Source organism: Cervus elaphus, chromosome 14, assembly GCF_910594005.1.
Source record: "Cervus elaphus chromosome 14, mCerEla1.1, whole genome shotgun sequence".
NCBI lineage: Eukaryota > Metazoa > Chordata > Mammalia > Artiodactyla > Cervidae > Cervus > Cervus elaphus.
Window position 1 is genome coordinate 38,789,005 of NC_057828.1, and position 27,777 is coordinate 38,816,781.

Sequence of the window (27,777 nt, forward strand, 5' to 3'; positions counted from 1 at the left end):
GATGAGAAAAGTATCATATAGTCACAATGCCAGTTGAATGACTTTATGAGGAAATGCCGAGTCATTGTTAAGCATTTGATAATATGCATCCATAGTTTTAAAAATATCGTAATTTTGGACCCAAGAATCGATGCTAAGTATGTAACAAGGTGCATATCAAAAATCAATTTGGAGAAATTTTATCATATCATTTGTGAGAGCAAAATACTGAAAACAAACATAAATACCACTAAGTTTTTATCATTTATCATAAGTGAAAGTCACTCAGTCATGTCCGACTCATTTCAGGATGCTGTAATGAACATGTCCCTTAAGACTGCCTTCACTCACTACTTCATCCTGAGTGCCCAGCACAAAGGGTCTGGCACAGGATAGATTCTCAGTGAACGTTTGAGCAATACCTGAATGACGGAACTAAATGTAGATGCTGATGCCTTTAATAAGCCAAAAGGCACGGGAGCAACACTATGATGTCACAGTATACCTTGACAGACAGGGGCTGGCGCTGTCCACTGTCCCGAATCAGCACACCGAACTGTGTCAGCTCCCCTCAGCGTGAAACCCTCAGCACAATGAAAGCTACAGCTGGTGTTGTACTGGAATGCTCTCGAAGACGGGGAGCAATCCATGCTTCCATGGACAGGACTCTCCAGGGGCTCACAGGCAATGGCTAAATGGAAAAAGTGATTGTCAGAAACTGGGCGATAGAAGGGCTCGATTCTTTTGCAGAAGAGCCCCTCAAGAGATCATGCATCTTTTGACTCACATTATCAGTATATTCAGAACCCCAAATCCTCCTTTTTCCAAATAGGGAATCTTCCTGGAGCACATTCCCTCTTTGCCTGGATTGCTCACCTGCCTTTCAAGTCTCAGCTTACACTACACTTTCCTTAAGAAACCTTCCCTGCCCATCCCAGCTCAGGGGAGAACCCCTTCCAGCCTGCTCCTACAATCCCTGTGCTTGAGCTCTTCATGCCCTAGTATAACTCTGCCCCTTAGACTGCAGTCTCCTTGCAGCTGATGTCAGTCATCCAGAGTTGTATGCCAGAACCTGGCAGTGTTTGGGACATTGAAGGTGCTCTTTAAATATTCATTGAAAATATTTGTGAAAATTAGATCTGTAAGGAGGAGATAGAGACAGACTGAACTTCTAAGGAAAAGGCTAGAACAACATAGCTTATTGTTGACACTCTAATACCCAGCCCAATAAAAGGATTCTAAATGAGCCTTGTTTCTGGAACACAGGATGTCATCCTAAACAGACGTCGGTTGCCAAGTGAGTGTGCAGCCCAAGGTCAGTTCCTGAGCATAATTAATCCCCGAGTGACCTCAGTTCTGATAAAGGCTGATTTCCTCATGCTCTTCCGTGACAAAGCATTTCATCTCCAGAATACTCCTGGAGTTTTTCAGAGTACAAAGACTGCACACAGTGACCTTAGACCTCTGGGTTTTACAGAATCAGAGTATTTAAGTTCCAAAGATCCTCTAGCGTTTCTCTCTAACTTTGCAGATTAAAAGTGAGGTTTAGAAATTTTAAGTGTCATCCCTAAGGTCTCATATGTAGACAGTAATAGAGCTGGGCTTATAATTCAGGTCTTCCAGGAATTCACTTATCCAATATTTAATTTCCCGCTATGCTATCCCCCATTTTTGCTTTATTAAGATGCGATTGGTGTGAAGTGTGAGGCAGTTGCACAGAATGCAGCTTCGCGCTATTAGGTACCTGCCTTGGATTGTATCACAGCCTCTCAGTGTGGTGTTCCTTTGATCCTTTGTCAAAGACTGCCACCAAGGACTATGCTGAGCAATCTGTCTGTGTATCCTGATAGCCACTGTTCTGACTCTGTCTGAAATATAGCAAGGACACTGACCCACAGCTTCTAGACACCAGTGAGGCAGGCAGGGAGAGAAGAGGCAGAAACAAAGGCTCTCTGCAAGGTACTTTATACATACTATTTAATTGTATACTTTTAATATACATCACCCTTATTAAAGCTCCTTGCAATTCATAGTTCATATCACAGAAGCTCCTTACAATTCATAGCTCATTTACCAGAGGAGAAAACCATCCCTCCTGGGGGCTGAACAACCCATTTCAGGATCAGAGCCTGGAAAAGGTCATGTTGATATTAAAAGCCCTTGATCTTCCCCACTGTGTCATGACTCCTTGCCTAAATAGGCAGCATGAACTTATACTTCCCAGTGGACTGGGGGTTGCTGATGAAAAAATCCTACCCTTGAAGGCTGGCAAGGGTGGGGTCTCCCAGCCAGGGCCAAGGCAGCAGTTTGTCCTTGCCCCTCACTCGATGGCAAGGTTTGCATTCAAATTTGCAGCTAGAGCCACTGCAAGGGAAATGAGGGGATGGATACAGTCCAGGATTCCTTTGGTAGGGGCTTCCAGGAACTCACACTGCATAGCTGGACAGAATCACCAAGGCCATAGAGAAAGGTACTGAGGAAGGAGAAGAACCATGCTTACAGCTGGGAGAGCAATGGTGAAACCACCTCTGGAAATCTAAGTGGAAGTAGGAATCTGTAAGGGTCAGGAGATCCTAATGATGTTAGTCCAGACTTGTAGAACCAAGCTTCAGGAGGACCTAAATCTCTTTAAAATAAAAGTTTCTTTCAAGACTCCTTTATCAAATGTCTTCGATCCACTTTACTCTAAAAACCTCTCCTGGTAGGTCTTCTAGCATCTACTTACAGATGGAGATGTCACCGTTCCATCTTAGGTGAAATTTGTGAATGAGGTCATTCTGAAATTACTTGAGGGCAGTGAGTTTTGGGGAGAGGAGGACTTCTAAATTTTGTTTACAGTCAGTAGTAAAATCAGCCTCTTGTTCTTATAGAGCCTGACACTCCTTTCCTATCCCAGATGAACTGACTGAGTCGCTTGACTCTTTGCGACGCATGGATTGTAGCCTGCCAGGTTCCTCTGTCCCTGGAATTCTCTAGCAAACCCGGGTCTCCTGCACTGCAGGTGGATTCTTCCCTATCTGAGCCACCAGGGAAGCCCCCAGCCTAGCTGAGTGGTAGGTAAAAGGAGAGTCAAGTTGTGATTCAGGCTGGTTTCATCTGTGCTCCCAGCAAGAACCAGGTGCAATGGACATGATACATCCCCAACCTCCTGGAACTCACCTTTACACACCGGAGTTGGCGCTGTCCACACCCCCGAGGCTGTGCACTGCACTACCTCTGGCCCAACTAATGCGAATCCCTCTTCGCAGCTGAAGCTGCAGCTGGACTGGTGCTGGAATGCTTTTGCGGAATGGAAACAGCTCATGCTTCCTTGCTCCGGAGACTTCAGAGCCGGACACTGGACAGCTAAAAACAACCACAGAGCAATGACATGAGGCCTGATGTCATGCCAAGCACCTTGGAAACCTTAGGATGCTGCAATAGCTGTGTGTGTGTGTGACTGTGTGTGCATGCACTCAGTCATGTCCAACTCTTTGTGACCCCATGGATGCTCCTCTGTCCAAGGAATTTTCCAGCCAAGAATACTGGAGCAGGATGCCACTTCCTACGCCAGGGGATCTTCCCAATCCAGGGGTCGAACCTGTGTCTTTTTCATCTTCTGCATTGGCAGGCAGGTTCTTTAACTACAGCACCACCTGGGTAGCCAGCAATAGCTGTCTACACCTTCCCAAAGTGTTAGGCAAGGTGATGAACTTGGTTGGTAAAATGGTACTTTCAGTAACTGTTCGGAAAGACCCAAACATCCTTGCTTTGTTTACTTTTTAAAGAAGCAAGGTGAAATTATCAAATTAATAATACCCAACCTCTGAATCATTATTGTACTCTGTTCACTTTGCAGTGAACAAAGGGAAGGGGACCTTTTTGTAATGCTTTTGCGTGAGAATCAAGAATTAAACTCCCTCACTCCACAGATGAAAATTAAAACTACTGTTACTCTGGTTAATGGGCAATAGTAATAAGCAGAATGTCCCATTTAGTGTAGATCTTCTTGTTTTTCAGATTGAGAAAGCCTTTTGTCCTCTGAAATTCTAGTTGTCAATGAGGATGGAAAAGAATTGGGTGTACATACCTGTGCACTGTGGGGGTGAATTCGTCCAGATTCCAGAAGCCAAACACTTCAGCTCCCTAGGTCCGTTCAATATGTACCCTTCAGCGCAGTGGAAGCTGCACTGTGAGTTGAAAGAGAAGTTTCCATGAGGGTGACTGCAGTTCATGTGCATATGTTGAGGAAGGTCAAATTCGCCACACTCTCTGACTGTAAGAACAAAATATTGATTTCTTTCTTTGCACATTGGAAGACAATGTCAGGTTTGCTAAAAGCTGAAACAGTTTGCATGACCCATCTCCCTGGGTATAACCCATCTGGTTATAACCCTGGGTATAACCCATCTCCCTGGATATAACCCATCTCCCTGGGCTTCTAACCCAACCTGTTCATCTTTACTTTGTTCCTTTGTATTGATTTGTTTTGTTTGTTTAGTTGCCCAGTCGTGTTCGACTCTTTTGCAACCCCATGGACTGCAGCCCACCAGGCTCCTCTGTTTATGGAATTTTCCAGGCAAGAATACTGGAGTGGGCTGCCGTTTCCTTCTCCAGGGGATCTTCCTGACCCAGGGATCGAACCCACATCTCCTGCATTGGCAGGTGGATTCTTTTCCACTGAGCCACCTGGGAAGCTCTTGTTGCATCTTGGGAAATGATCATACTTTCACTGGCGTTTATTTCCAGCAAACAAAATTAGCCTGAAAGAGTTTTCTTTGTTTTACTGTCCTTACATTTTCCCTTTTAAATTTTGCAATTTTAGGAGGAAGTGTTCACTCTAAAAATAAAGTGGTTTAACCCCGAGTGTGTGATCGGCCAGTTTGAGTGGGGCAGACTGACAGATGGTCCTCTCTCGAGGACCTAGGACTAGCCTGTACCCACTGGAGAGTCTCCAACATGGTGATTTACTTCCTGGCATCACCTCTAGCGCAAGACCATGGACCACGTTGCTATCACCAGAAGAGTGGGCTCACCGTATTCACACTCCGGTCCGTAGAACCCAGGGTAACAGGAGCAGGTGTAGTTTCCAATGGTCTCAATGCACTCTCCTTGTTTGCTGCAGGACATGTCCTGGCAGGAGGCTGTGTGGATACAGAAGAAGGGTCAGAATCACAGACACAAGTCTTAGCCCCACTTGGGTAACCTTGAGCTAGTCAGACAACAGAAAACCACAGCGCCCCCCCGGAGAGCCAGCCTGTTCCCTGTGAAGGGTGCTGTAGGAGCCTGCTGGAGCATTGCTTGGCTTCTATTTTTTAAATTTTTGATTAGAGGGTAGTTGTTTTACAATGTTGTGTTGGTTTCTTCCATACAGCAGTGTGAATGAGCCACAGGTATACATATGTCCCCTCCCTCTTGAACCCCCTCCCATGGCCCCCCCACCCCACCCCACCCCACCCCACTCCTCTAGGTTGTTACAGAGCACTGGCTTGAGCCCCTTGTGTCCTAGAGCAACATCCCACCAGCTCTCTATTTTACGTATGGTGATGGATATGCGTCAGTGCTACTCTCTGTTTGTCCCCCCATCCTGCCCCCACTGGATCCCCAGTCTGTTCTCAATGTCTGCGTCTCTATTCTTGCCCTTACTGGTTCGTCAGTACTGCCTGACTTCTGTTTTAGGCTGTATTTAATGTGGCCTAAAGAGGGGTTGCCATGTGGGGACACAGAGGGACAAATGGTGCGACCAGTAGGTCGGTAGACAGAGGAGCTCCTCTGTGTGGTGCAAAATAGGCTGTGGCTCTTAACCAATCACACTCATAGAGTTGTATTCTTATGGAAGCTCCTATGACAGATGTCACAGCATGGAGGTTACGAACTAGATGAGGGGTGGCAGGGGTCACACTTACATAATCAGAACCCATGCCCCACCCCCTACTATTATGTGACCTCCAGCAAGTTCCTTCTTTGATTCCAACCTGTCTGAAGTTAGGGCCAAAGCCTTTCCACTTTTTTCCTGCTTTAAGTCAATGCCCAGCACCACATGGCAGAGGAGTTGAATGAGATGTTTAAGACCTACTCATGATCAAAGACGGAGAAGGCAATGGCAACCCACTCCAGTACTCTTGCCTGGAAAATCCCATGGACGAAGGAGCCTGGTAGGCTGCAGTCCATGGGGTGGCGAAGAGTCGGACATGACTGAGCGATTTCACTTTCACTTTTCACTTTCATGCATTGGAGAAGGAAATGGCAACCCACTCCAGTGTTCTTGCCTGGAGAATCCCAGGGACGGGGGAGCCTGGTGGGCTGCCATCTATGGGGTTGCACAGAGTCGGACATGACTGAAACGACTTAGCAGCAGCAGCAGCATGACCAAAGACAAATGACCTTATACGGAGCTGTGTCGTAGGTCTGAATATATGAGATTTAGATGGTACAGAGCATGACTGGCCTGCCAGGCCCTCCTCCCTAAGTCTATGCCACTTGGATGACAGAATAGAGAAGGACAGAGTTTCCTTTCTGCACGAGACTCTTTGAGGACATAGGCACTGAGCACCTGTGGTTGGATTAGTATTAGAAATGATACTACAAAAGCACTGAGTGTCTGTGTTGATGAGGTCATAGCTAAGAACAGGTCTGTGGCTAGGCTGTTTTCTGGTAGTGTTTCCTAAGCCTGGCCACACACTGGTCCACACTGGGGTCTATCACAAGAGGAAATCCGTATGTCACATGGCGGGTTGTGCCATCTGATCTCTATGTTCCCTCTCAACTCTCAGACACTGTAGCTCTATAAGCCTTGCAAGGTTCTATAGCAGTAAGTTCCCATGGCAGCCAGTGAGTTTGATGAAGCTTCACTGAACCCCTGGGAAGCATTTCAAGTAACGAGAAGATGCAGAACAGACTTCCTTGGTGGACCAGTGCTTTAAGACTCTGTGCTTGCAATGCAGGGGGCCTGGCTTTGATCCCTAGTCAGCGAGCTAGATCCCTCATGCCCCAGCTAAAAGATTCTGCATCCTGCATTTAAGACACATTCAGCCAAATAAAAATAATGAGAGAGAGAGAGAAGATGCAGAAAGCAACAGTAGTGCCTGTTTGGCCCATGTTTTCCCTCCTACTCACCTTGACCTACCAGTGCCCTACCCGCCTGCCCTATACTCTTGAAACATAAAAGTTTTGTTCTGACTGTAGCTTCCTCAGGCTCTCAGAACGCTAAGAATGGAAAAACAGCCAGGTTCTGTATTCTACTCCATTTCAGGGTTTCCAGGCACATTAGTAACTTATATACTTCTTGGACCTCCAGGAAAGAACATAATGGTGATTCGATGAATCATTCTTTTTTTTTTTTTTTTTTTGACACCTTATTCTGAGGTCTAACCAATCCTGACATTTAGGGAATTATTCCAACTTAGTTATCTTGTTGCAGGGTAGCGTATGTATCTATTTCTCATCTATCTCCCACAGAGAACTGATGGTTCCCTCCATGCTTTACCTCTTGGATGGAGAAATATCAGTGATAGTGGCTGCCTAGAGTATCGTGTTAGTAGAGATGGAAGCCAACTGTGTTCAGGTATCAATTAGTGACATCTGCCATTGTCGCAGGCTAGAGGAGTAGCATTGTTCCTTATCACTCATGCCAGTAATGGTCAATCTCTGTTCTTACTGGTAACTTTTTGCAAGTTTTTTTGAGGAAGACCATGTTGCAGATACAGATGCTGAAGTCTGAATGGGGAGAGGAAGCAGTGGCATGCTGCAACATCCTTGTGGCAGCCAAGACAGTCTGATCAGAGTGGGTTTAGGGAGCTCAAGCCCAGAAAAAGTAGGGAGCTGACTAGGAGATCAGTAGGATGAGCTAGCATTCTGGTAATGTCCATCCTGGCCTATAAAAAACAGGTCATTGTTTTCTTTGTTAATATAATAGTAAATAAGTTACTTATAAAATGAGATCTGTCTACATGACAATGTGTATATGGATGTGTTTCCCCTCGGCTAGTGCGAGGAAAGGGAGAAAGTACGGGGAATGCTCTGTACTCTGCGTTCTGTTCCATTACTGCTGAGGGCTTCTGAGGGGAGGTGTTTATAATCTAACATAATTTAGAACATACACAGCAGAGGGTGGCATCTGGTAGATGATTTATTGAGGAAGAAGCTTCAGAGTACTCAGGACTCTCTTGCCCAGGGCAACCCACACTCTCACTGGCCCTAGTGTTCCTGTGCTACCCAGGGCAGGGGATGGGAAGTCACTCCATCAGAGAGATGGAATCAGTTCTGACATGAGGTGCATGGCTACCAGAAGACCAAGCTTTCACACATGTCTGCTCACTCTGGAACCTGGAGAGTAGAGGATCAAATATATTCACAGGATCTCACTTTCCGTTACCTCTTACCTTTCCTCACCTCTCAACTCCTACCAAAGTCAAATAGACCCGGAGATATGCTGTTTTTGGAGGGAATCTGTAAAGCATTGTCATCCTTGGTTATGTTCTCAAATTGTCTACCAAGAATGCCAAGCCAAGAGTGTGGTCACATATATGGCCAAAAATACCACCTTGGAGTCAATGTGAATTTGAAACTGGCTCCATCATCAAGGGGACTTCCCTTGTAGCTCAGTTGGTAAAGACTCTGCCTGCAGTGCAGGAAACCCAGGTTCAATTCCTGGGTCAAGAAGATCCCTGGAGAAGGAAATGGCAACCCACTCCAGTATTCTTGCCTGGAGAATCCTATGGACAGCAGAGCCTGGCGGGCTACAGTCCATGGGGTCGCAAGAGTTGGACACAACTTAGTGACTAAACCCCACCACCGCCCCCCCCCCCGCCCCCAACATCAAGAAACTTAGAACCTTGAGCAGATTCCTGAATAGCTTTGAGCCTTTCCCTCATTGGCTAAATGAGAGTTGTATTTGGAGCTGATTGGTGAGGTTTTCATGAAGAAGAAATACAACTAATACTAAATGGACTAATGACATAAACAAATAATAATACCTGGAACATACCGATTATCTGTAGGTATTAGTTCCAACTGTATCTCCTAGAGACAAAGCCAAATTCTCTCTCAGTTTCTTATTTACAGTCTCTTATTCTAGGGCCCAGTGATGCCAAAAAGCTCTGGACATAAATTTTAGGAGACCAAAACTTTCTGAGCATCTATTTTGGCCATTATAAATTATAAGGGTGGACTGAATGATATTAAAATTTCCCTCTGGCATCAAAAGGCCAGTTTTTTTCTAATCTTGATCTTATATTCTTCAAGATGCTCAATAATGCTGCTTGACTGACAGTTCACTCTTTGTTTCCATGTCCCTGACTTTGAGACTCAATGTTATTCACTCAGGGGCTATGTTAATGAACCAGGGAAGGCATATATTTTTAAACAGGTAGATTTTAGAGTCGAGAAGCCCCTACCTCTATAGCAGAGTGCTCGCTTTTTTTTCCAACAGGGCTCATCATTCCACTTGCCAGGGGCTGACGGACTCTTGATGTAGATCTCCACACAGTCCTGGTTGTTCTTTTTGTTGTTAGGCTCATTGTCAGCCCAGTTCTCAGCTTCCTTAGTGAGAGTCTTCTTGGTTCCCACCCAGGTCCACTTATTGTCGATCTTTCGAATACCAATCCAGTAGTAAGAGCTGTAGTAAGGTACGGTCTCATTGAGATAAGCAATCTCGTTTTTATTCTGGATGGCCACTAAATCCGTGTAGTACTTCTGGCAGAATGCCCGGGAATAATTCCATGAATATGATTTATTGCTATAGTGGTAGGTCCATGCTGATACTTCTTTCTGGTTCATTAGCTCTAAGTAAAGGAGAGTGAGGATCAAGTTAGCATCCCTAATGAGAAAGAGGTTGTGAGCATAAGTATACTTCTGTATAGTCAGATGAGTCTGACTAGAAGAGAAATACCAAAAGCATGATCCTTTTATGTCTAATCTAGTTGTTTTTAGGAAAAAGAATGGTTTCCATCTTTTAGTTATAAGTATGGATACACTTTAAGTCAGAATAAGAAAATGTGCTCTTCTAGACTTGTGGACACAGTGTGGGAAGGAGAGGGTGGGACGAATTGAGAGAGTAGCATTGAAGCATATTCATTTGTATGTGTAAAATAGATTGCTAGTGAAGTTTCTGTATAATACAGGGAGTTCAACTCAGTGGTCTGTGATGATGTAGCAGGGTGGGAGGGGAGGGGCGGGAAGGAGGTTCAAGGTGGCCGAGGATATATGTATATTTATGGCTGATTCACATTGTTGAATGGCTGAAACCAATACAACATTGTAAAGTAACTATCCTCCAATTAAAAATAAATTTAAAAAAAAGAATAAAAAGGTGTCCTCTCCTGAGGATCTTTGGTATTAATATTAAAGATTTTGAATTACAAAGTACCAGCATTGAAAGGGACCTTACAGGCCATCTAACCTTCTCCTTTTAGAAATGTAGGAGACGTTAAATACTTTTCCCAAGCCCAAATTAAATGACATGTCAAAATGTCTTGATGGCTGCCTCATATCTACAGGTACTGCCTCTTCACATGGAAAATAAGATGCTTTATGATCTGGAGCCTACCTGCTGGTCCAGCCTCATCACCCACCCATATTTACTTTTCTTTAGCGAAAACAGAAGTCAGGCACTTCCATGCCTTTGCACATGCTCTTCCTTCTCCTCTGGCTACCCTTTTCTGCTTAGGCTTGGTAAACTTTTCCTCCACCTGCTTTCCATGACTCCTGCAGCTGGGTTTGGTGTTCCTTCTTCCAGGCACCCTGTCTCTATCTGCACCTCCCTCACTGACAAGCTGTTGTAACATCTGTTTGTATGACATGGACCACACCTGCTAGATTGTGACTCCAACGGGGGTCTCTTTTTACGTCTGGCTTCTTAACACCAAGTGAAGAGCTTGGCACTAACCAGGCATATTCCCTGCATACTTGTGGAGTGAAAACACCAGGTTTGTGGCAGAGGCTCATTGTCTCTCCTGGGGTGCAATTTTACACTCATCCCAATACTCCGGGCTGTTTCCCTTTGATAAATTGCTCTACTTCCTCCATCTCTGCTTACTCACTTCTTAAATTAGCACTTAAAACAGGCCTTTAAAAGAAATATTTATGAAATCAAGTGAAATAAAGAATGTGCCCTTCAAAAGTATAAAGGGCATTAGGACACAAAGTAAGTGTTAACCTAGCCAATGGGAGCTCACCCCCACCAGAAGAGGCCAGTTCCCAAGTGAAGAGGTGCACAGTGTAAGCAATCAGGCCTGGAAATGGCTCTTTTTCCTGTTTATGAGGCCTTGCTCCTAATCAGCCCTCTCCTCAGCTGCCCACATGACTGTCGGTTCTGTTTACCTTCCCTCACAGGCACCTGTATGGCATTGTTTTGCTATAGACTTTATTCTGATATCACCAGGGCTGTATTCTGACTTGCATAGAACTTTGCCTTCAGAATCCCCTTCCTCAGAAATAAAATTAAAAATTTTATAACTGCATTGGTATAAAGATGAACATATTAGTATTACATGTGAAAACATTTTCTTTGGCCTAGAAGAAAATGATTACTAAAGAAATTACAGCATTTTTATGGGTCTCCAAAAGTAATGCAGGCCTGTGTCTATTGAGTCTAATGCATAAATTGGCCCTGGGTGTATTTTCATATGTTCTCCCTGAAGCCTCTTCTACCAGTATGGTGGTGTTGGAGGCATTTCCCCCCATCCAGGAATCTGGGCTTGGACAGTCTTCCCATGCCTGACAACAACTGGCTACCATCCTTAACTTTGCCCACTTGGAGAAGTTACCCTAATCCCTGAGGACCAGGTGAAAGATTAGCATAAGATTTACCTAAGATCAGGACACTGAAGCAAAGGAGTTGGACAGTTCTGAAGACCACTCTCTGAAATCGCCAGTTCCAGATGGCTTTTGGGCAGCTGGCCTGAAACAAGAAAACTTCCTTTTAGTGTCCATATGCAATCAATGTGGCCAACCACTTGTGCTTAATAATCATGGTCTTGAGTGACCTGTCTGTTTCCATTGGGGGTGGCTCAAGCCTTCTGCTCCATTTTTATTTCTCACTACTCTGCTTAAGTCCTCTCCTAGTTGAGCTTTGCATCAAGGCTCAGAACAAACTTAATTTCTTCATTCATTCAACAAATATTTATTGAGTAACAACTGGTGTCACTAGTATTTTCTTTTATGATGCATTTTGTAAAATTATGTTAAAAATACTATCATTATTGTTATACAATAATCTCCCTTTAAAAACTGGTATGCCATACTCAAGAGTAATAGGAAGTCTCAGAAAACCTCCCTGATCCACACAGTTGTCTGGCCTGTACTTTGATGCACAGAACATCAATTAATCATGCTGCACTATGCCATCTATTCTGTATTATTGATCTATGTTTTCTTGCTTTACTATTTTAATAGATGTCTATAATATCATTCAATGCTTAATGCATGTGTGTAGACATATATAATTTTTATTAATATATGAATAATAAGCTTATTCACCTTGAATCTAGAGCAAGGGTAACTTTTCATAAGCTCCCTGATGTTGGGATTTCATCAAATTTATTAACATGTTTAAAGTGTTTTTGACTGTGTGGATCACAACAAACTGTGGACAATCCTTAAAGAGATGGGAATACCAGACCACCTGACCTGCCTCCTGAGAAATCTGTATGCAGGTCAAGAAGCAACAGTTAGAACTGGACATGGGACAACAGACTGGTTCCAAATCGGGAAAGGGGTATGTCAATGCTGTATATTGTCACCCTGCTTATTTAACTTATATATAGAGTACATCACACGAAATGCCAGGCTGGATGAAGCACAAGCTGGAATCAAGATTGCTGGGGGAAATATCAATGACCTCACATATGCAGATGACACCACCCTTATGGTAGAAAACGAAAAAGAACTAAAGAGCCTCTTGATGAAAATCAAAGAGGAGAGTGAAAAAGTTGGTTTAAAACTCAACATTCAGAAAACTAAGATCATGGCATCTGGTCCCATCACTTCATGACAAATAGATGGGGAAACAGTGGAAACAGTGACAGACTTTATTTTGGGGGGGCTCCAAAATCACTGCAGATGGTGATTGAAGCCATGAAATTAAAAGGTGCTTGCTCCTTGAAAGAAAAGCTATGACCAACCTAGATAGTGTATTAAAAAGCAGAGACATTACTTTACCAGCAAAGATCCATCTAGTCAAAGCTATGGTTTTTCCAGTCATCATGTATGAATGTGAGAGTTGGACCATAAAGAAAGCTGAGCACCAAAGAATTGATGCTTTTGAACTGTGGTGTTGGAGAAGTCTCTTGAGAGTCCTGTGGACTGCAAGGAGATCCAACCAGTCCATCCTAAAGGAAATCAGTCCTGAATATTAATTGGAAGGACTGATGCTGAAGCTGAAACTCCAATGCTTTGGCCACTTGATGCAAAGAACCAACTCACTGGAAAAGACCCTGATACTTGGAAAGATTGAAGACAGGAGGAGAAGAGGACAACAGAGGATGAGATGGTTGGATGGCATCACCAATGCGATGGACATGAGTTTGAGTAGGCTCCAGGAGTTGGCGATGGACAGGGGAGCCTGGCGAGCTGCAATCCATGGGGTCACAAAGAGTTGGACAGGACTGACTGACTGAACTGAACTCAACTGAACTGAAAGTGTTTTTAGGCAAATAAGTTCTGGAGATGCTCATCCAGCACCCTCATGTTACACATGAGAATACTGAAGGTTGGTAGAGTCGAAAGCAACACATTGAAAATGACAGAAGCAGAACCTAACTTTGAAACAAGAACTTTTGCCACTCTACTTTTTCACTTTTGTAAATCTCCAGGTTTTCAAACCCACCCTGCGTTGCTGTTGGAGATGATGGAATATGTGACATGCCCGAGCCTGGTTGCCACATCTGTGCTCATCTAGAGCCACCCTAGCAAAACCACCAACATAAAAATCATGCATTTGTTTTCTACTGAAGCTATGTTGCTCTTCAGCCAGATTGCTACCTGAAACCCTTCCTAGATAGAAATTCTCAATTGCCACAGTCAGACTCCAGAGATGGATGATGTAGGGTCTACGGGGGTAAGTGGTGGTTGTGGTGGTAGCGCACGCGCGTGTGTGTGTGTGTGTGTGTGTGCGCGCACACAGTGTATATGTACTGTTGACTCCAGTCAGACCAAATAGTGTGGGGCATGTAACACAAATCAGTGCAAACCTTCCATACAGTGGGGTTATCTTTGTATAAGAAGTCTGGCACTTTTCTACCTAGAGTTTCTGAATATTGGCTTTGATAGGCAGGCATGTTTTGTGTTCTTACTAGGATGCTAATCGACTGGCCACTGCAGGACCTGTTATCCAATGTTGAGAGTATCGTTATGTTATGATTTATGGTGCTGTTTCTTTGCATAGGAAGTATAGCGATAATCCCCTTAGTAGGAACTTAATCGCACAGAGTTCTCTGTGGATTATATTGTATCGCCAGTTATTGTTATACCACTTTCAATTCAGTACCCAACGCGTGTCATGCCAGGTGCTATAGCAGCAATCTTCAAACCAGAATGAGCCTGGCTTCCCCAGGGGTACATAAGCAGGGAGAATTTAAGTAAATCTCTGTTCAGATTCCCAACTTCATCTTCAACATGTACACTTCCCTAAAACCAATCTGCCTACAAATGTATCTACTTCTTCCATTTTACAAAAGAAATCACAGCTTTTGTAACCTGACTCTTATTCATCATTAGGCTTGGCCTCTGTACGTAAAAAACATCCGATATGCCAAACAGAAACCGCCCAAAGTATTGGTGTAGATCTGACAACTTGAATGCTTCAAATGATAGTGAAACAAATCTTTTTCAAGTCAAGGAGTTTTCCATTTCTCTCTTTTCATTAACTTGATTGGGACATGAAACTTGGAAGGAGTTCAAAGAATTGAAGCTTCCATTTCCATTTACTTATTCATATGAATAAAGGTCCTTAATGTTTAATAGAGTCTTTACAAAATGAAATATAGGAATAGAATTGATGGTGAACTTGTTTGACTATATCAATAAATAATATTCACACAAGGTTACATGGATAGGGAAAAAGCCCCTCTCCTTATGTAGAGATGTGTCTTCAATACCATTTTAAATATGGAAGTTTAAGTTACTTATTAAAACTTATAGTATGTTTATGCTATTTTTAAATTATGTACTAAAAGTAATTGTCATGCTAACTCAATCAAAAAGGAAAACATTTAACACATACAGATTTATGATTTCATAAAATTGAATCTTTTACATTTCAACTTAATTATATTTTTATTTGTATAAAAATATATGATATAGTTATCAATAAAATAAGCTTAAGATGTATTAGGTTAAAATTCTGTACAGGAAATGAAATAGGTATTAAAGAAGAGACAACAAAAAGGAAAAAAATATAAACTTCCCTATTATTAGGAAGTAGTTTGTGTTTTTTTAAGTGATAGGTGTTATCAGATCATTGTGGTATTTATTCCATTGGCTAAACTCTAGGAAATGATGTAACATTTATTGTGAAATGCCAATTTTTACAATTCACTGGAAATTCCTTCTTTTATTTTAAAACTTATGACTAAAACTTTAACTCTCCACTTAGAAGGGTTCAAGAGGTTATATAATTTTCCAGGATTTTGATGGGAGGCAAGTACAGAAGCAAAAATAATGCTGGTAAAGAGCACAATAATGTAGCTAATGAGATTCAATATTTGACTTTGAATCTGCTGGCTTTCTCCCAGGTAAACCAGAGGATCGTAGTGTTTATCATCTAGGGGTGCTCTTCCTGTGCCCTGAGAAAGTGATTTTCTTCCTGTGGAGGGTATTTCTACAGGTTTCTCTGGCTTTGGGGCCAGCTCAAGGAAGAGTGTTGTAATAGTGAGCCAGTGAGGCTCCTACCCCCGTCTGCATTTCCAAGTCCACCCACTGTCCCAGCAGAACTGTTTTATGTCTTGTTTGTGTAAACTTTTCAATATGGTTTGGTTTAGCAAAATAGAGACAGAGAGAAAGACAGTGTGTGCTGGTTTTAAACTTTTTAAGATTTTAGAGGACTGGCAATTGCTTCTGTTTAAGACACAACACCTGAGAAAGGAAAATACAAGTCATTGTATGTGTCTCCTGCTTTAATCTGACCATCCTTTTCTGTTTTCTAAAATCACGATTATACCAAGAATCACCTCTCATTCTATAAGAGCGGCAGGAGACTGTAAAGATGACTACCGACTCAATTAAGCATTTCCCCAGCATTCTATAGCAGGTCTGGGACTACCGTCACTGCCTATCACTGAGACTCAGTGAGTTCAGATGATCTGCCGATGCTTGCTCACTGGAATGTATGTTGGCTTAACACAGTGATTATTTTTTTTCCTCCTAAATTTAATTTTTATTTTATCTTGGAATATAGTTGACTCATAATATTGTGTTAGTTTCAAGTGTACAGCAAAGTGGTTCAGTTACGGATATACATATATCCATTCTTTTTCAGATTCTTTTCCCATATAGGTCATTACAGAGTGCTGAGTAGAGTCCCCTGCGCTGTACAGTAGGTCTTTGTTGGTTATCCTTTTTATATGTATAGAGCACAGTGATTCTTATTCTCACAGAACTCATGAACTCCTTTGAAAGTCTGAAAAAAGCCATAATCAGGATTCTTTTTTAAAAATTGCACACTTGCAAAAAAAAAAAAAAAAAATTGCACACTTGCAATTTTTCAGACAATTTCAGAAGGCTCGTGGACTCCGAGAGCAAATCTCTGTGTTAACTGTAAGACGCCCCTTGACTCACTGGCAGCGGACAAGCATCTGCTGTGTGGGTGTGGAAGATGGATGATGCTTAAAAGCCTTCCTTCGAGCACTAGTCTTCCTCTGGGACTTCCTTGGGAGGAAGCTTTCTCACGTTTGTCCCTTCTCTCACTGTCACCTTTAGGACAAAGCAGCGCTAGATCTTGGATGGTGAAGAGTTAAGGGCTCTGTCTTGATGTCTGTGACTAAGCAAGTGCTGAAACACCAGGAAATACCTCCCGAGGAGAAGCAGCCGTGTGCTCTGCTCATTTTTGCTTCAATATTCTTTGGCAGCCTGCATCAAACCGGAAGTCACTGGGAAGGAGTCTGAGACCAGGTTATTGGAATAACATCCTGTGCCTGTGTAAACCTTCATGAAAGCTGCTTTCCACTGTGCTGGTCTTTAATTTTACTTTCCAAAGGACTAAAAGTGAGTGTGGGGTGAAGAGAGAGGCAGAGACAAAGTAGAAGGGGCAGGAAGTGTTTCTTTCCCCTCGACCTTTGCATAGAGTTTTTAGATGCCAGTAGTAATCCCATGTCTGCCAGCATGCCAGGTGGCTGACAAAGTTGTCAGGAAAGGTACCACAGAAAGGTGATTCTGTTGTCCTGCCTATGTTGTAGACCACAGCCTTGCACTTTAGAGGTGGAACCTTCAATGTCTCTCCCTAGACCCCCTGTCTTCTGCTTAGGTCCTGTCTGATTCTTCTCTGTCCTCTGCATTTCAGTTTTATTAATTTCCTTGCCTCCTCTTTCTTCCTCAGCCTCTAGTCCCACCAGCCTCCAAAACAGCTCCTGCTGACTTTACCACTGACATCCCAATGACCAACCCCGATGCAGTTTTTCCATCATTATCTTCCTTGACCATTCTGTAGCAATAAATATTACTGACTACTTCCTTTTGCTTAAAATGCTTCCCTGGTTCTTCTCTTGCTTCTATTCTGACATCCTGAGTGATTGTTCTCAGTCTTTTCCCGAATCCACCGTTAACACTCTGCCTTCACTTGCAGAGACAGAGATTACCCTAGGTTCCTGCCTCCAGGACCCTCTTATCTTATCAGTCTTCTGCTTTCCTGAGGCCTCCTTATGATCATCTGCATGTCAGTGGCTCTCCATCAGCGTCTCCACCCCTGACTTTCCTCCTGAGCATGAAGTTTGCAATCCAAATGCAGAAGAAACCTATTTGCACTCAGCTGGAGAGAGCGGCTGGCAGAGCCCTCTTAGGACAAGGGCTATGACTTACATCTGAACCCCAGCCATAGTAGAGAACAGATGCTTACTGCTTAATAAATGTGTTACAGAGGGTTTCCCTGGTGGCTCAGTGGTAAAGAATCTGCCTGCCAAGATTGAACTTGTGTTCAATCCCTGGTCCAGGAAGATCCCACATGCCAGGAGCAACTAAGCCTGTGTGCTGCAACTATCGTGACCAACTAACTGTGGTCTAGAGCCTGGGAACCACAACAAGATGAGACACCACAATGAGAACTTATGCACTGAAGCGAGGAGCAGCCCCCTCCCCGCCACCTGCTCTTTGCAACTAGAGAAAAACCTGCACAACCACGAAGACCCAGCACAACCATAAATAAACAAATAAAATGATATTAAAAATATGTTACAGATGAATAGATGAATGAATAAATGAAAAAATAGCAAAGGAGTGACTGAAAATCACATGGAAGCATGCTGAATGGAAAAATGTTGGAAAAATGTGATAATTAGAATTAAGTACAATAGGGTTACAACAGTGATTGTATCAAATTTAAAAGTGTATTGTATGGGAGGTGGGAGGGAGGTTCAAGAGAGAGGGCACATATGTAACACCTATTGGCTAATTTATGTTGATATATGGCAGAAATCAAACCAATATTGTAAAGAAGTCCTCCTTCAATTAAAAAAAAAGTGTGATTAGGTAGAAGAGTATAAGAAGGCTGTGCAAAAAATATGTTCTAGGCACTTTGTCTCATTCTCTTGGAGTGTGAGAGAAACAGGGGCATGATGGCTCACATCCCATGTGAGAGAACAGAGGAGCAGGACTGACTCACTGAACTCCATGTGGGTGGCTTTGGGGCCAGCTCAAGGAAGTGTGTTGGGCCAGTGGCCAGTGGAGGAGAGGTAGAGAATTCAGAGCCTACCATAGCTGGTGTGTCTCGAGAAAGCCTGGAGAAGCATCAGATAGCAGCAGCTCTTAGAAGAGGGAGAGGAGACAGCAAATTCCATGTAACTTTCTGGAGTGGGTGTGTCCCTTTGAAAGGCTCCTGCACCAAAGAGGGCTCGTATAAAGGATGCATGTTCTTATTATTAACAGTATCCCTGACCCAAGCCCCACAACCTACTTGCCCACAGAGACCCTCAAGTCCTCCATCCAGTAGGACCAGGGAAGGAAGACCAAGGATTCCTTCACATCAATCTGCCATCAAACCCTATGGACTTTACCTTTTGATGAGATACCTGGCCATTCTCCAGATTTCCACTTTACTGCTGCAGCACTAATTCAGACATTATCACTTCTTTCCTGGACCAGAGAAATCATCTTCCCCTTGATCTCTTCTTCTCAAGTTTACCCATCTCCAGTTCTTTATCTCTAATGCCATCAGAATGATATTCCTAACACAAAATCTGATCATATTGCTTCACTACTTAAAGTCCATCAGCTGTTTCCATTCCCTGAACAATACATACCAACTTCTTAAGATGACACTTTGAGGCTCTTCAGGATGAGGCTTCCTTTTATTTATCTAGTCTCATCTCTTGCCATTACTCCTCAATTACCCCTCTCCTCCACCACAATCCTACCATGCATTTATAACAAGACATCTTGTACTTTTCAGAATATGCTGTATGTTCCCTATGTTCTTTTTATGCCCAGAGCACCCTCTCCTTCTGTGGGTGCCTAGCTCTAGTAGACCAAGAATCTCCTCCTTAAAGGAGCCTTCCCCATACTAACCTCTTCCTCCCCACACCAAGATAGGCATGCCCTTGTATTGCCTGTGTTCTTTCTCACTACTTATTTCAATAACTATCAATTTATTAAGTGCCTATAATGTGTTAGGTGCTGTTCCAGGCAATGGCATTAAAATGATTAAAAAGATACAGTTCCTGTCCTCATGAAATGTACATTCTATGGAAGACACACAGTGAAGCAAACACCAATACATATACAACAGTACTGAACAAGTATACATAAAACACAGAAGATAGTGATAAGGGGTAGTTAGAGAATTAAAGCCAGGTTATGTGATAGAGTGATGGGGTAGTGACATTAGACAGGAGGGAGGTCAGGGAAGACCTCTCTAAAAAGGTGACATTAAGACTGAGAGCAGAATGACCAGAAGAAAGCAGTGAGAAACAGGAGGAAGAGCATTAAAGATAGAAGGAAATGCTAATATGAAGGCTTTAAAATGGAAGGAAAATGTGTAGTGTTCAAAGGACAGGAAGAGAGCAGTGCAGCTGGAATGGAATGAACAAGGGGAAGCAAAGCATGAGATGATGCTGGGGACAGATCACTCTGGGCTTTGGGAACCAAAACAAGGAGATGAAATTTTTGTTCTAAGTGCACGTCAAGTGGGCAGCAAGCAGATTTTAAGAGAGGGACTGATGTGGTCTGATTGCTGCTGAAAATTGAGAAGTCCTGGGGGTTAGTTGAAAAGGAGTTGGTTTATGGCCAAATTGTGTGAGTCAGAAATACTGGTTGCAGAAGGAATCCAACTGCTAGGGTTTTGAACAGAGAAGCATCCTGAATAGATGGTGTTTCTCTCTCTTTCTTTTTAAAAATTTGTGGTAATAATCTGCAGACTTTCAAATTAAAAATGTAGCAAGTCTGTGCTCAGTCTGAGTCATGTTTGATTCTTTGTGACCCCATGGACTTCAGCCCACCAGGCTTCTCTGTCCCTGGGATTTCCCAGGATTTCCATGGGATTTCCCTTCTCCAGCAAGTCTACAGGTGATTTTAAACAAATTATTTCTCTTCAACATTTATTTACATGTATTTCTAACATACTGCTAGGTACATGCTGGGACACCAAATGAGTATTTGCAAATGTTGGGTATTATAATATCTACAAAATCAGTTTGTTTCATCTTAGAAATTTCCTATGGGAAGGAAAGAAAATTAAAGAGGGTCAGTAGGAATGCAAAGGTGGTAGGTAGATATGAGAGTCATTGAGGAGATAGAATTATGAAACTTCTTGGTGGCAGAGTTGAGATTTTCTAGGTAGTACAGCTGATCATATAGTTTCCTTTAAGTTTCTGGCTGTTGGTGGTAATATAGTATAGCTTTTAGTGGCCCCAGCCTAAAGGCAGAAAATGAAACAGTGAAACAAAGAGGTCTAAAAGCCAAATAACCAATAGAAATAAAGACAAGAAGGAACCCAGGACATCAAAACTAAGAATCAAAGCATATGTATATATTTAAATCAGACTCCTGATCACCATTATATAGGGTGAAATATTAATACTAAAAATAAAGTAACATACTTAAAAGATTTTAAGTCATCTGGACCTTCACTGAACTATATCTCTAAAATATAAAGGATTCATTTTGTGTATTTGACTTTATAAAATTTCTATTTTGTTTTTCAATCAGAGAAATGAATTACTTAGAAGACCATGTAATAAATGCCATTTATGAAACACCATATGCTACCCTCTAGGGTCAGGTCTAGGGTCTTTTCCCAGGGCTGCCTGTTGAGTAGTAAGTCACTTTGATGTTTGGGGGTTTGATTAATAAGTTTCCACTTACAAAATTCTGAAGCTGAACTTTCTAGGAGCTAGCAGCCAGCCCAGGAGAATATGAACCATTTAATTACATTTTGAAAAAATAGGTAATGAAAGGAAGAGTAAGAACTAGAATTAACAGACCTAAGATGGTTAAACCTACAATGCGGGAGACCTGGGTTCAATCCCTGGGTTGGGAAGATCTCCTGAAGAAGGAAATGGCAACCCACTCCAGTATTCTTGCCTGGAAAATCTCATGGACGGAGGACCCTGGTAAGCTACAGTCGCATAGAGTTGGACACGACTGAGTGACCTCACTTTAAGATGGTTAAAAGGCATAGATGAAAGTGAACCCAGACCTCCTCTTTAGCCCACTGATATACCCTAATGCTGGCATAATTTAACTGTAAGTTCCCTATTTAGAGCTCCCACACTCTGAGATCCATCTGGTTGAAAACGCCCCAGCAGATAAACCTTAACATGTTTCCTCACATCCTAGGGTTAATTGAAGCCATTCTGAACTTGAAGTTGAATTTACATGCAGAGTTTGAGGTTCCTGAGTCCCAAGAGACAAATGTGCTCTAGGGCAAAGGAAGAGGTCTTGTCTTCAGAATATTTAAGACAATTCCAGGGCTGGAGTTCTTAGCACTTCATTGCAGAGTCCCAGCCTAGTTCCAAGAAGTCAATGGAGAAACTTCTGAGCTTAAAACATAGGAGGTGAAAGGGTGGGGTTCTTAGACATGGAAGTTTGGGGACCCTCTGCAGTCATCCATAAAGCTCAATGTTTATGTGGATGTCTGACACTGTCGTCTAGGAAAGGATTCGAACCTTTCTTCAGAATCTTAAAGAACTCCATGATTCAGTCTGTTAACATTCCTCTAAAATAAAGGAGGATCCCAAGGAGAATAGATGAGAGAAAGAAGTAACTGTTCATTCGTTTAAGTTGACCAATTCAGGAAAAATATGCAAGAGACAAAGAGATAAAAGAAATCTACATGCTTACATCACTGGAGTTCACACTCAGAACAAACTCAAACTCCTTCCTCTTCTTTTCATCATCCTTTTATCCCTGTTCAACCCAACCTGGAAAATCCTCACTAAAGTGTTTGAAAATTGTTCTATGGTAAAGCAAAGAAATGGGGGTGAATTGAATATAAGCACTACTTTCTTCTGGTATTCCATGGAAAGGGGCTCAAAAACAGGAATAGCCTGCTTCCTCTCTAGCCACAGACTAAAGGATTTTAGACCCTAGGACTGTATGAGATACACCTCATAAGTCAAGGGTAAAACTGTGTGTTTGTGTCTTATTTAATGAGTTCAAGAATGCCCTTTCCCTTGGATCTTCTCTGGATTTCAGATCCTACAAAATCCCAAGAATCTTCTCTTTCTCATAACAATAATAGCTAACGTCTACTAACCCACAGCTATATGCCAGGCTCAGACCTACTTGTTTTTCAGCTTATTTAATCCCCACAATGATGCTACAAAGTAAAGTACTATTATTCTGTCCGTTCTACAGATGAGAAAACTGAGTCACTAGCAGGAATGAGAGTTATGACAGAAATAGGAACTGTGTGGCTAGTCCACATCAGTCCCAGCAGACTCCTAGGGCATAGAGAAAGAAAGGGGAGCTGGGATGAGAAACCATTTGACAGTAGTCTTGTACCAGGGCACTTGCTCAGCCTTGCATTCAACCCGGACAGAAGAGCAGTCCTGGAGAAGAGTTGAGGGTTAACCGGGATTTGCTCCAAGAGAGTCCCTGTAAGCCCTGCTAGGAAAGACAGTGGCTGTGGAGCAAGAGGACAGAAATTCAGATCCAGACCACATCCAGTCCAACAGTGCACCTTAGGTCAAACACCTAGCCTCTCTGGAAGGCACAGTGGCTTCATTTGTAACATGGACATAGCAACTCAAAAGCATGCTGGGAGGGTCAAAGTGGGCAGCAGGCTTTGAAATTCTTACAAACTCCATGGGGCTACTCAATGTAAAAATCCATAACTACTGCTATTCCACATTTTAGAAATCCTTACCTGCCTAACTCAGCTCCAAACCTCTTCCACCCAAACACTTCCCGTAGCAAAAAGAAATGAACTTACCATTTCTTTTGCGACACGGCTGGCTTTCTGCTGTCTGTCCGGCCCAGACTTCTTATAATCTCGCTGCCACCCCTCAGCTGTCAGGCTGTTTAGAAAAGCACTTCCTATTCACTTTCCTGAAAGTCACCAGAGCCCTTCCCACAAAGTTAGAATGTTGATAATACAGGAGCAATGCTGGCAACTTAGAAATAACAGTCACTGAGGAAGGGGGAGGGAGGGGGGGTGCAGACTTCCATGGGAGGTGGTCTGAAGACAGACAGGGGCAAGTGTGAATCACTCCTGGACATTCCAGGGTGGGTAGTGCAGGAATCATACCCACATCCCCCAGTGGTCAGGTTTCCTTGATATGACCTGTGATAAGTTACTCCAATTTAAGATCATATATCGGAAAACACACTTGGTCTTAATCATTAATGTAAATTTTCCAGTTACTGTAAAATCTCAGTGAATGTTTTCTATTCCAGCAGCTTTCTGAGCAAAAATAGCTACAAAAAATAATTAGGTGGGAAAGGGAAAGCCACTGAGGGTTTTCTGGCATCTGGAGGGATTGTTAGAAAGAGTTTTGGAGTGAGATATAAAACAGACATGGGTCATTATTAGAAGGGAACTTCTGCTTCTTAAATTAGAAAAAAAAATGTGAAAATGGTTAGTGTTGGGGAAGTAAAAGACTGTGTGCACAGTGGTTAAGACTTGGGCTCTTTGAGTCAACTGCCTGAGACCCCTCTTGGTTCCATGTGTGGCTGTCCTCTTGGCAAAAATGCTTAAACTCTCTATGCCTCTATTTTTTTTTTTAACCTGTGAAATAGAATGGTAATAGAACTTACCTTGAGAGTTGTTATGTGGTTAAATGAGTTGATATGTGGAGTGCTTGAAACAATAACTGGCCCACAGTTGGCACTCAATGAATATAGGCTATTATTACTTTTCAGATAGGCCATCAGACAGTAAAACCAAGTATCAAGCATTTAGTGTCAAGTCAGAAAACCATAACTCCAGTTTATCCCTTCAGAATTCAGTTGTGCAGTAGTGGGTGTTCTTTTCCATTCACTACATGATTATTACAGCTTGTAAGTAGGCATCTCATGGACCAATTGAAAGTGGAATAAAATGGAAAAAATCTGGAAGTCCAAAGATAAAGATGATTTAAGGATCTTTGAGCTGCACTTGAACTGAGGAGCTTGGAATGAAGAGGAAAGGATTAGCACGTGGTAGAAGTAGAAAGCCTGGTAAATGAGGCAGTGATGGAGGAATGGAAGCAGGGGAACAAGGGATGTTGAGAAATAGGAAAGCACAGGGATCTTTGAGCAGCGTGATGCAAGGGTTCAGAGCCAGACTGCCTGGCTCCATCACCAACAAGCTGTGTGACCTGAGGAGGTATTTTCCTCCTGTGACTCAGTTCCCTCAGCTATACTAACAAATAAGAGTAATAGTCACCAGTCATCATCACCACATGGAATTGTTTGGACAGTTAAATGGATTTACATTTGAAGTGCTCAAAACAATACCTGACCCAGTGCAAGCGCAGTGGGTGCGTTCACTGTTATCTTCCTAAGACTCCCCTCCCCTTCCTCCTGTTCTTATTTTTACTCTCTAGATTCTCCTTTTGGCATTGCTTCATTTAAAAACATTTCTCAGGTGGATATGGGGGAAGGTGCTAGGTAAACTCTAGGTTCTATCAGCAATAAGTTTTAAGTGGGATAATGTTAAATTGTAGGGAGTGTGAGGGAAGTAGAAAAGAATTCCAAGCAATAGGAATGGAAGGAAAATACCACTGACTGTTTAAAAACTGTTCAAGCTGAAATCATTTGCTCGAATGGATTTAGTCTAGTGGAAAAATCTATATTTCTAATTAGGTGGTGAATCTATATTTAGAATCTATATTTCTAAAAACATGGTGATTCTAATATAATCTGATTACTAGTATTTCTTCTATGTTCCATACATGTTTTCTCATCTTGTATTGTACTAGAAACTCCCAAAGGACGGGACCTCTTTTTATATTAATCTTGCTTCTCCTGTAGTATCTAGCAGAGGGCAATCAGACACCCTACAAATACTTGTTGATTCTTTGATTAGATCTATGACTCTGGGTAGACACAATAAAAGTGTCTCCTTCATCTTCCTCTCTGATTTCTGTTTATATTATTTCAGTGGTGCATTTATATACACAATAAATAGTTGAACTTTCCTGGTGGCGCAGTGGATAAGAATCTGCCTGCCAATGCAGGAGACACAGGTTCAATCCCTGCTCTAGGGAGATTCCACTTGCTGCCAAGCAACTAAGCCTGTGTACCCACAACTACTGAGCCTGCACTCTAGAGCCTGTGCTCTGAAGCAAGAGAAACCCCTGTAGTGAGAAGTCCGTGCACTGAAAGGAGGAGTAGACCTTGTTTGCCAGAAATAGAGAAAGCCCATGCAGAGTAATGAAGACCTGGCACAGCCATAAAATTAAAAAAAAAAAAAAAAAAAAGCTCACATCTGGGACACCTTAAGACACAGAAGTGCATGTAGCTGGGAGCAGACAGGAGTCCCTGACCAGCAGAAAAGAATATATAGACCCATGCAAAACTGAAGATCAAGCCCTGAGCCTTTGGAGTGGGAGCACTGACTCCAAGACCCGAGACTACCAGATAACTAACCCTAGGGGGTATCAAATAGTGAGAACTCACACAAAGGAAACCACTGTAATACAAGACCCAGCATCACCCAACCACCAATAGCACCCTGTGCAGGATGCCTCATCTAAACAACAAACAAACCAAAGTACAAACCCAATCATCAGCAGACAGGATTACCATCTCACTCAGCCTTGCCCATCAGAGGGAAAACAAACAAACACAAACTCAGCACAAATATCACCCTATAAGAAGCTTGCACAAACCACTGGACCAACCTGAGAGGGCAGAAACCAAAAGGAAGAAAGAATTCAACCTTGAGGCCTGGGAATAGGAGACCTCAAACACAATAAGTTAAAAAAAAAAAGTGAAAAGGCAAAGAAATACTACAAAAATGAAGGAACAAACCAGAAACACAGAAGTCCAAATAAATGAAGAAGAAATAGGCAAACTACCTGAAAAAGAATTCAGAATAATGGACAGTAAAGATCATCAAAAACCTTGAAAACAAAACGGAGAAAATGCAAGAATCAATTAACAAAGACCTAGAAGAATTAAAGAATAGACATGCAGAGACAAACAACACAATTACTGAATTTAAAAATACTCTAGAAGGAATCAATAGCAGAATATCTGAAGCAGGAGCACGAATCAGTGAGCTGGAAGATAAAATGGTGGAAATAACTTCTGAAGAGCAGAATGAAGTAAAATGAATGAAAAGAACTGAGCATAGTCTCAAAGACCTCTGGGACACTTATCAAATGCACCAACATTCAAATAATAGCAGTCCCAGAAGAAGAAGAGAAAAAGAAAGGGTATGAGAAAATTTTTGAAGAGACTATATTTGGGGAAGACCCAGAGGAATCGGGTGGAGAGGGAGGTGGGAGGGGGGATCGGGATGGGGAATAAGTGTAAATCTATGGCTGATTCATATCAATGTATGACAAAACCCACTGAAATGTTGTGAAGTAATTAGCCTCCAACTAATAAAAAAAATTAAAAAAAAACAAAAAAAAAAAAAAAAAGAAAAGAAAATTTCCCCAAGATGGAAAAGGAAATAGTCAATCAAGTCCAAGAAGCACAGAATACCATACAGGATAAACACAAAGAGAAACACACCAAGACACATGCTAATCAAACTAACAAAGATTAAACACAAAGAAAGAATACTGAAAGCAGCAAGGGAGCAACTAATAACATATAAGGGAAACCCCATATGCTTAACAGCTGATCTTTCAGCAGAAACTCTGCAGACCAGAAGGGAATGGCAAAATATATTTAAAGTACTGAAAAGAAAAAAATAATCTACAACTAAGATTACTGTACCTGGCAAAGACCTCATTCAAAATTGATGGAGAAATCAAAAGCTTTTCAGACAAGCAAAAGTTAAGAGAATTCAGTACCACCAAACCAGCTTTACAACAAATGTTAAAGGGACTTATATAGTCAAGAAATACAAGAGAAGAAAAAAGATCTACAAAATCAACCCCAAACAATTAAGAAAATGGCAAAAGGAGCATATATGCCAATAACTACTTTAAATGTAAATGGATTAAATACTTCAACCAAAAGACACAGACTGGCTGAATGGATACAAAAACAAGACCTATGTACATGCTGTCTACAAGA

The 27,777-nt window shown here is 42.2% G+C and overlaps 1 protein-coding gene across 1 annotated transcript in view; it reads right to left on the bottom strand.

Annotated features, from left to right (window-relative positions):
* The window catches only part of LOC122707830 (selectin P), a 43,713-nt gene extending 20,047 nt beyond the window's left edge, over positions 1 to 23,666 (bottom strand). The window contains exons 1-7 of the mRNA XM_043923751.1: positions 23,534 to 23,666; positions 11,767 to 11,857; positions 9,354 to 9,740; positions 4,995 to 5,102; positions 4,049 to 4,234; positions 3,139 to 3,324; positions 485 to 670 (exon numbers count right to left, since the gene is read on the bottom strand). Of these exons, the coding sequence (XP_043779686.1) occupies positions 485 to 670; positions 3,139 to 3,324; positions 4,049 to 4,234; positions 4,995 to 5,102; positions 9,354 to 9,740; positions 11,767 to 11,857; positions 23,534 to 23,536 (1,147 nt within the window). The 5' untranslated portion in view covers positions 23,537 to 23,666. The remainder of the gene's footprint in view (positions 1 to 484; positions 671 to 3,138; positions 3,325 to 4,048; positions 4,235 to 4,994; positions 5,103 to 9,353; positions 9,741 to 11,766; positions 11,858 to 23,533) is intronic.
* Positions 23,667 to 27,777: the final 4,111 nt, after the last annotated feature.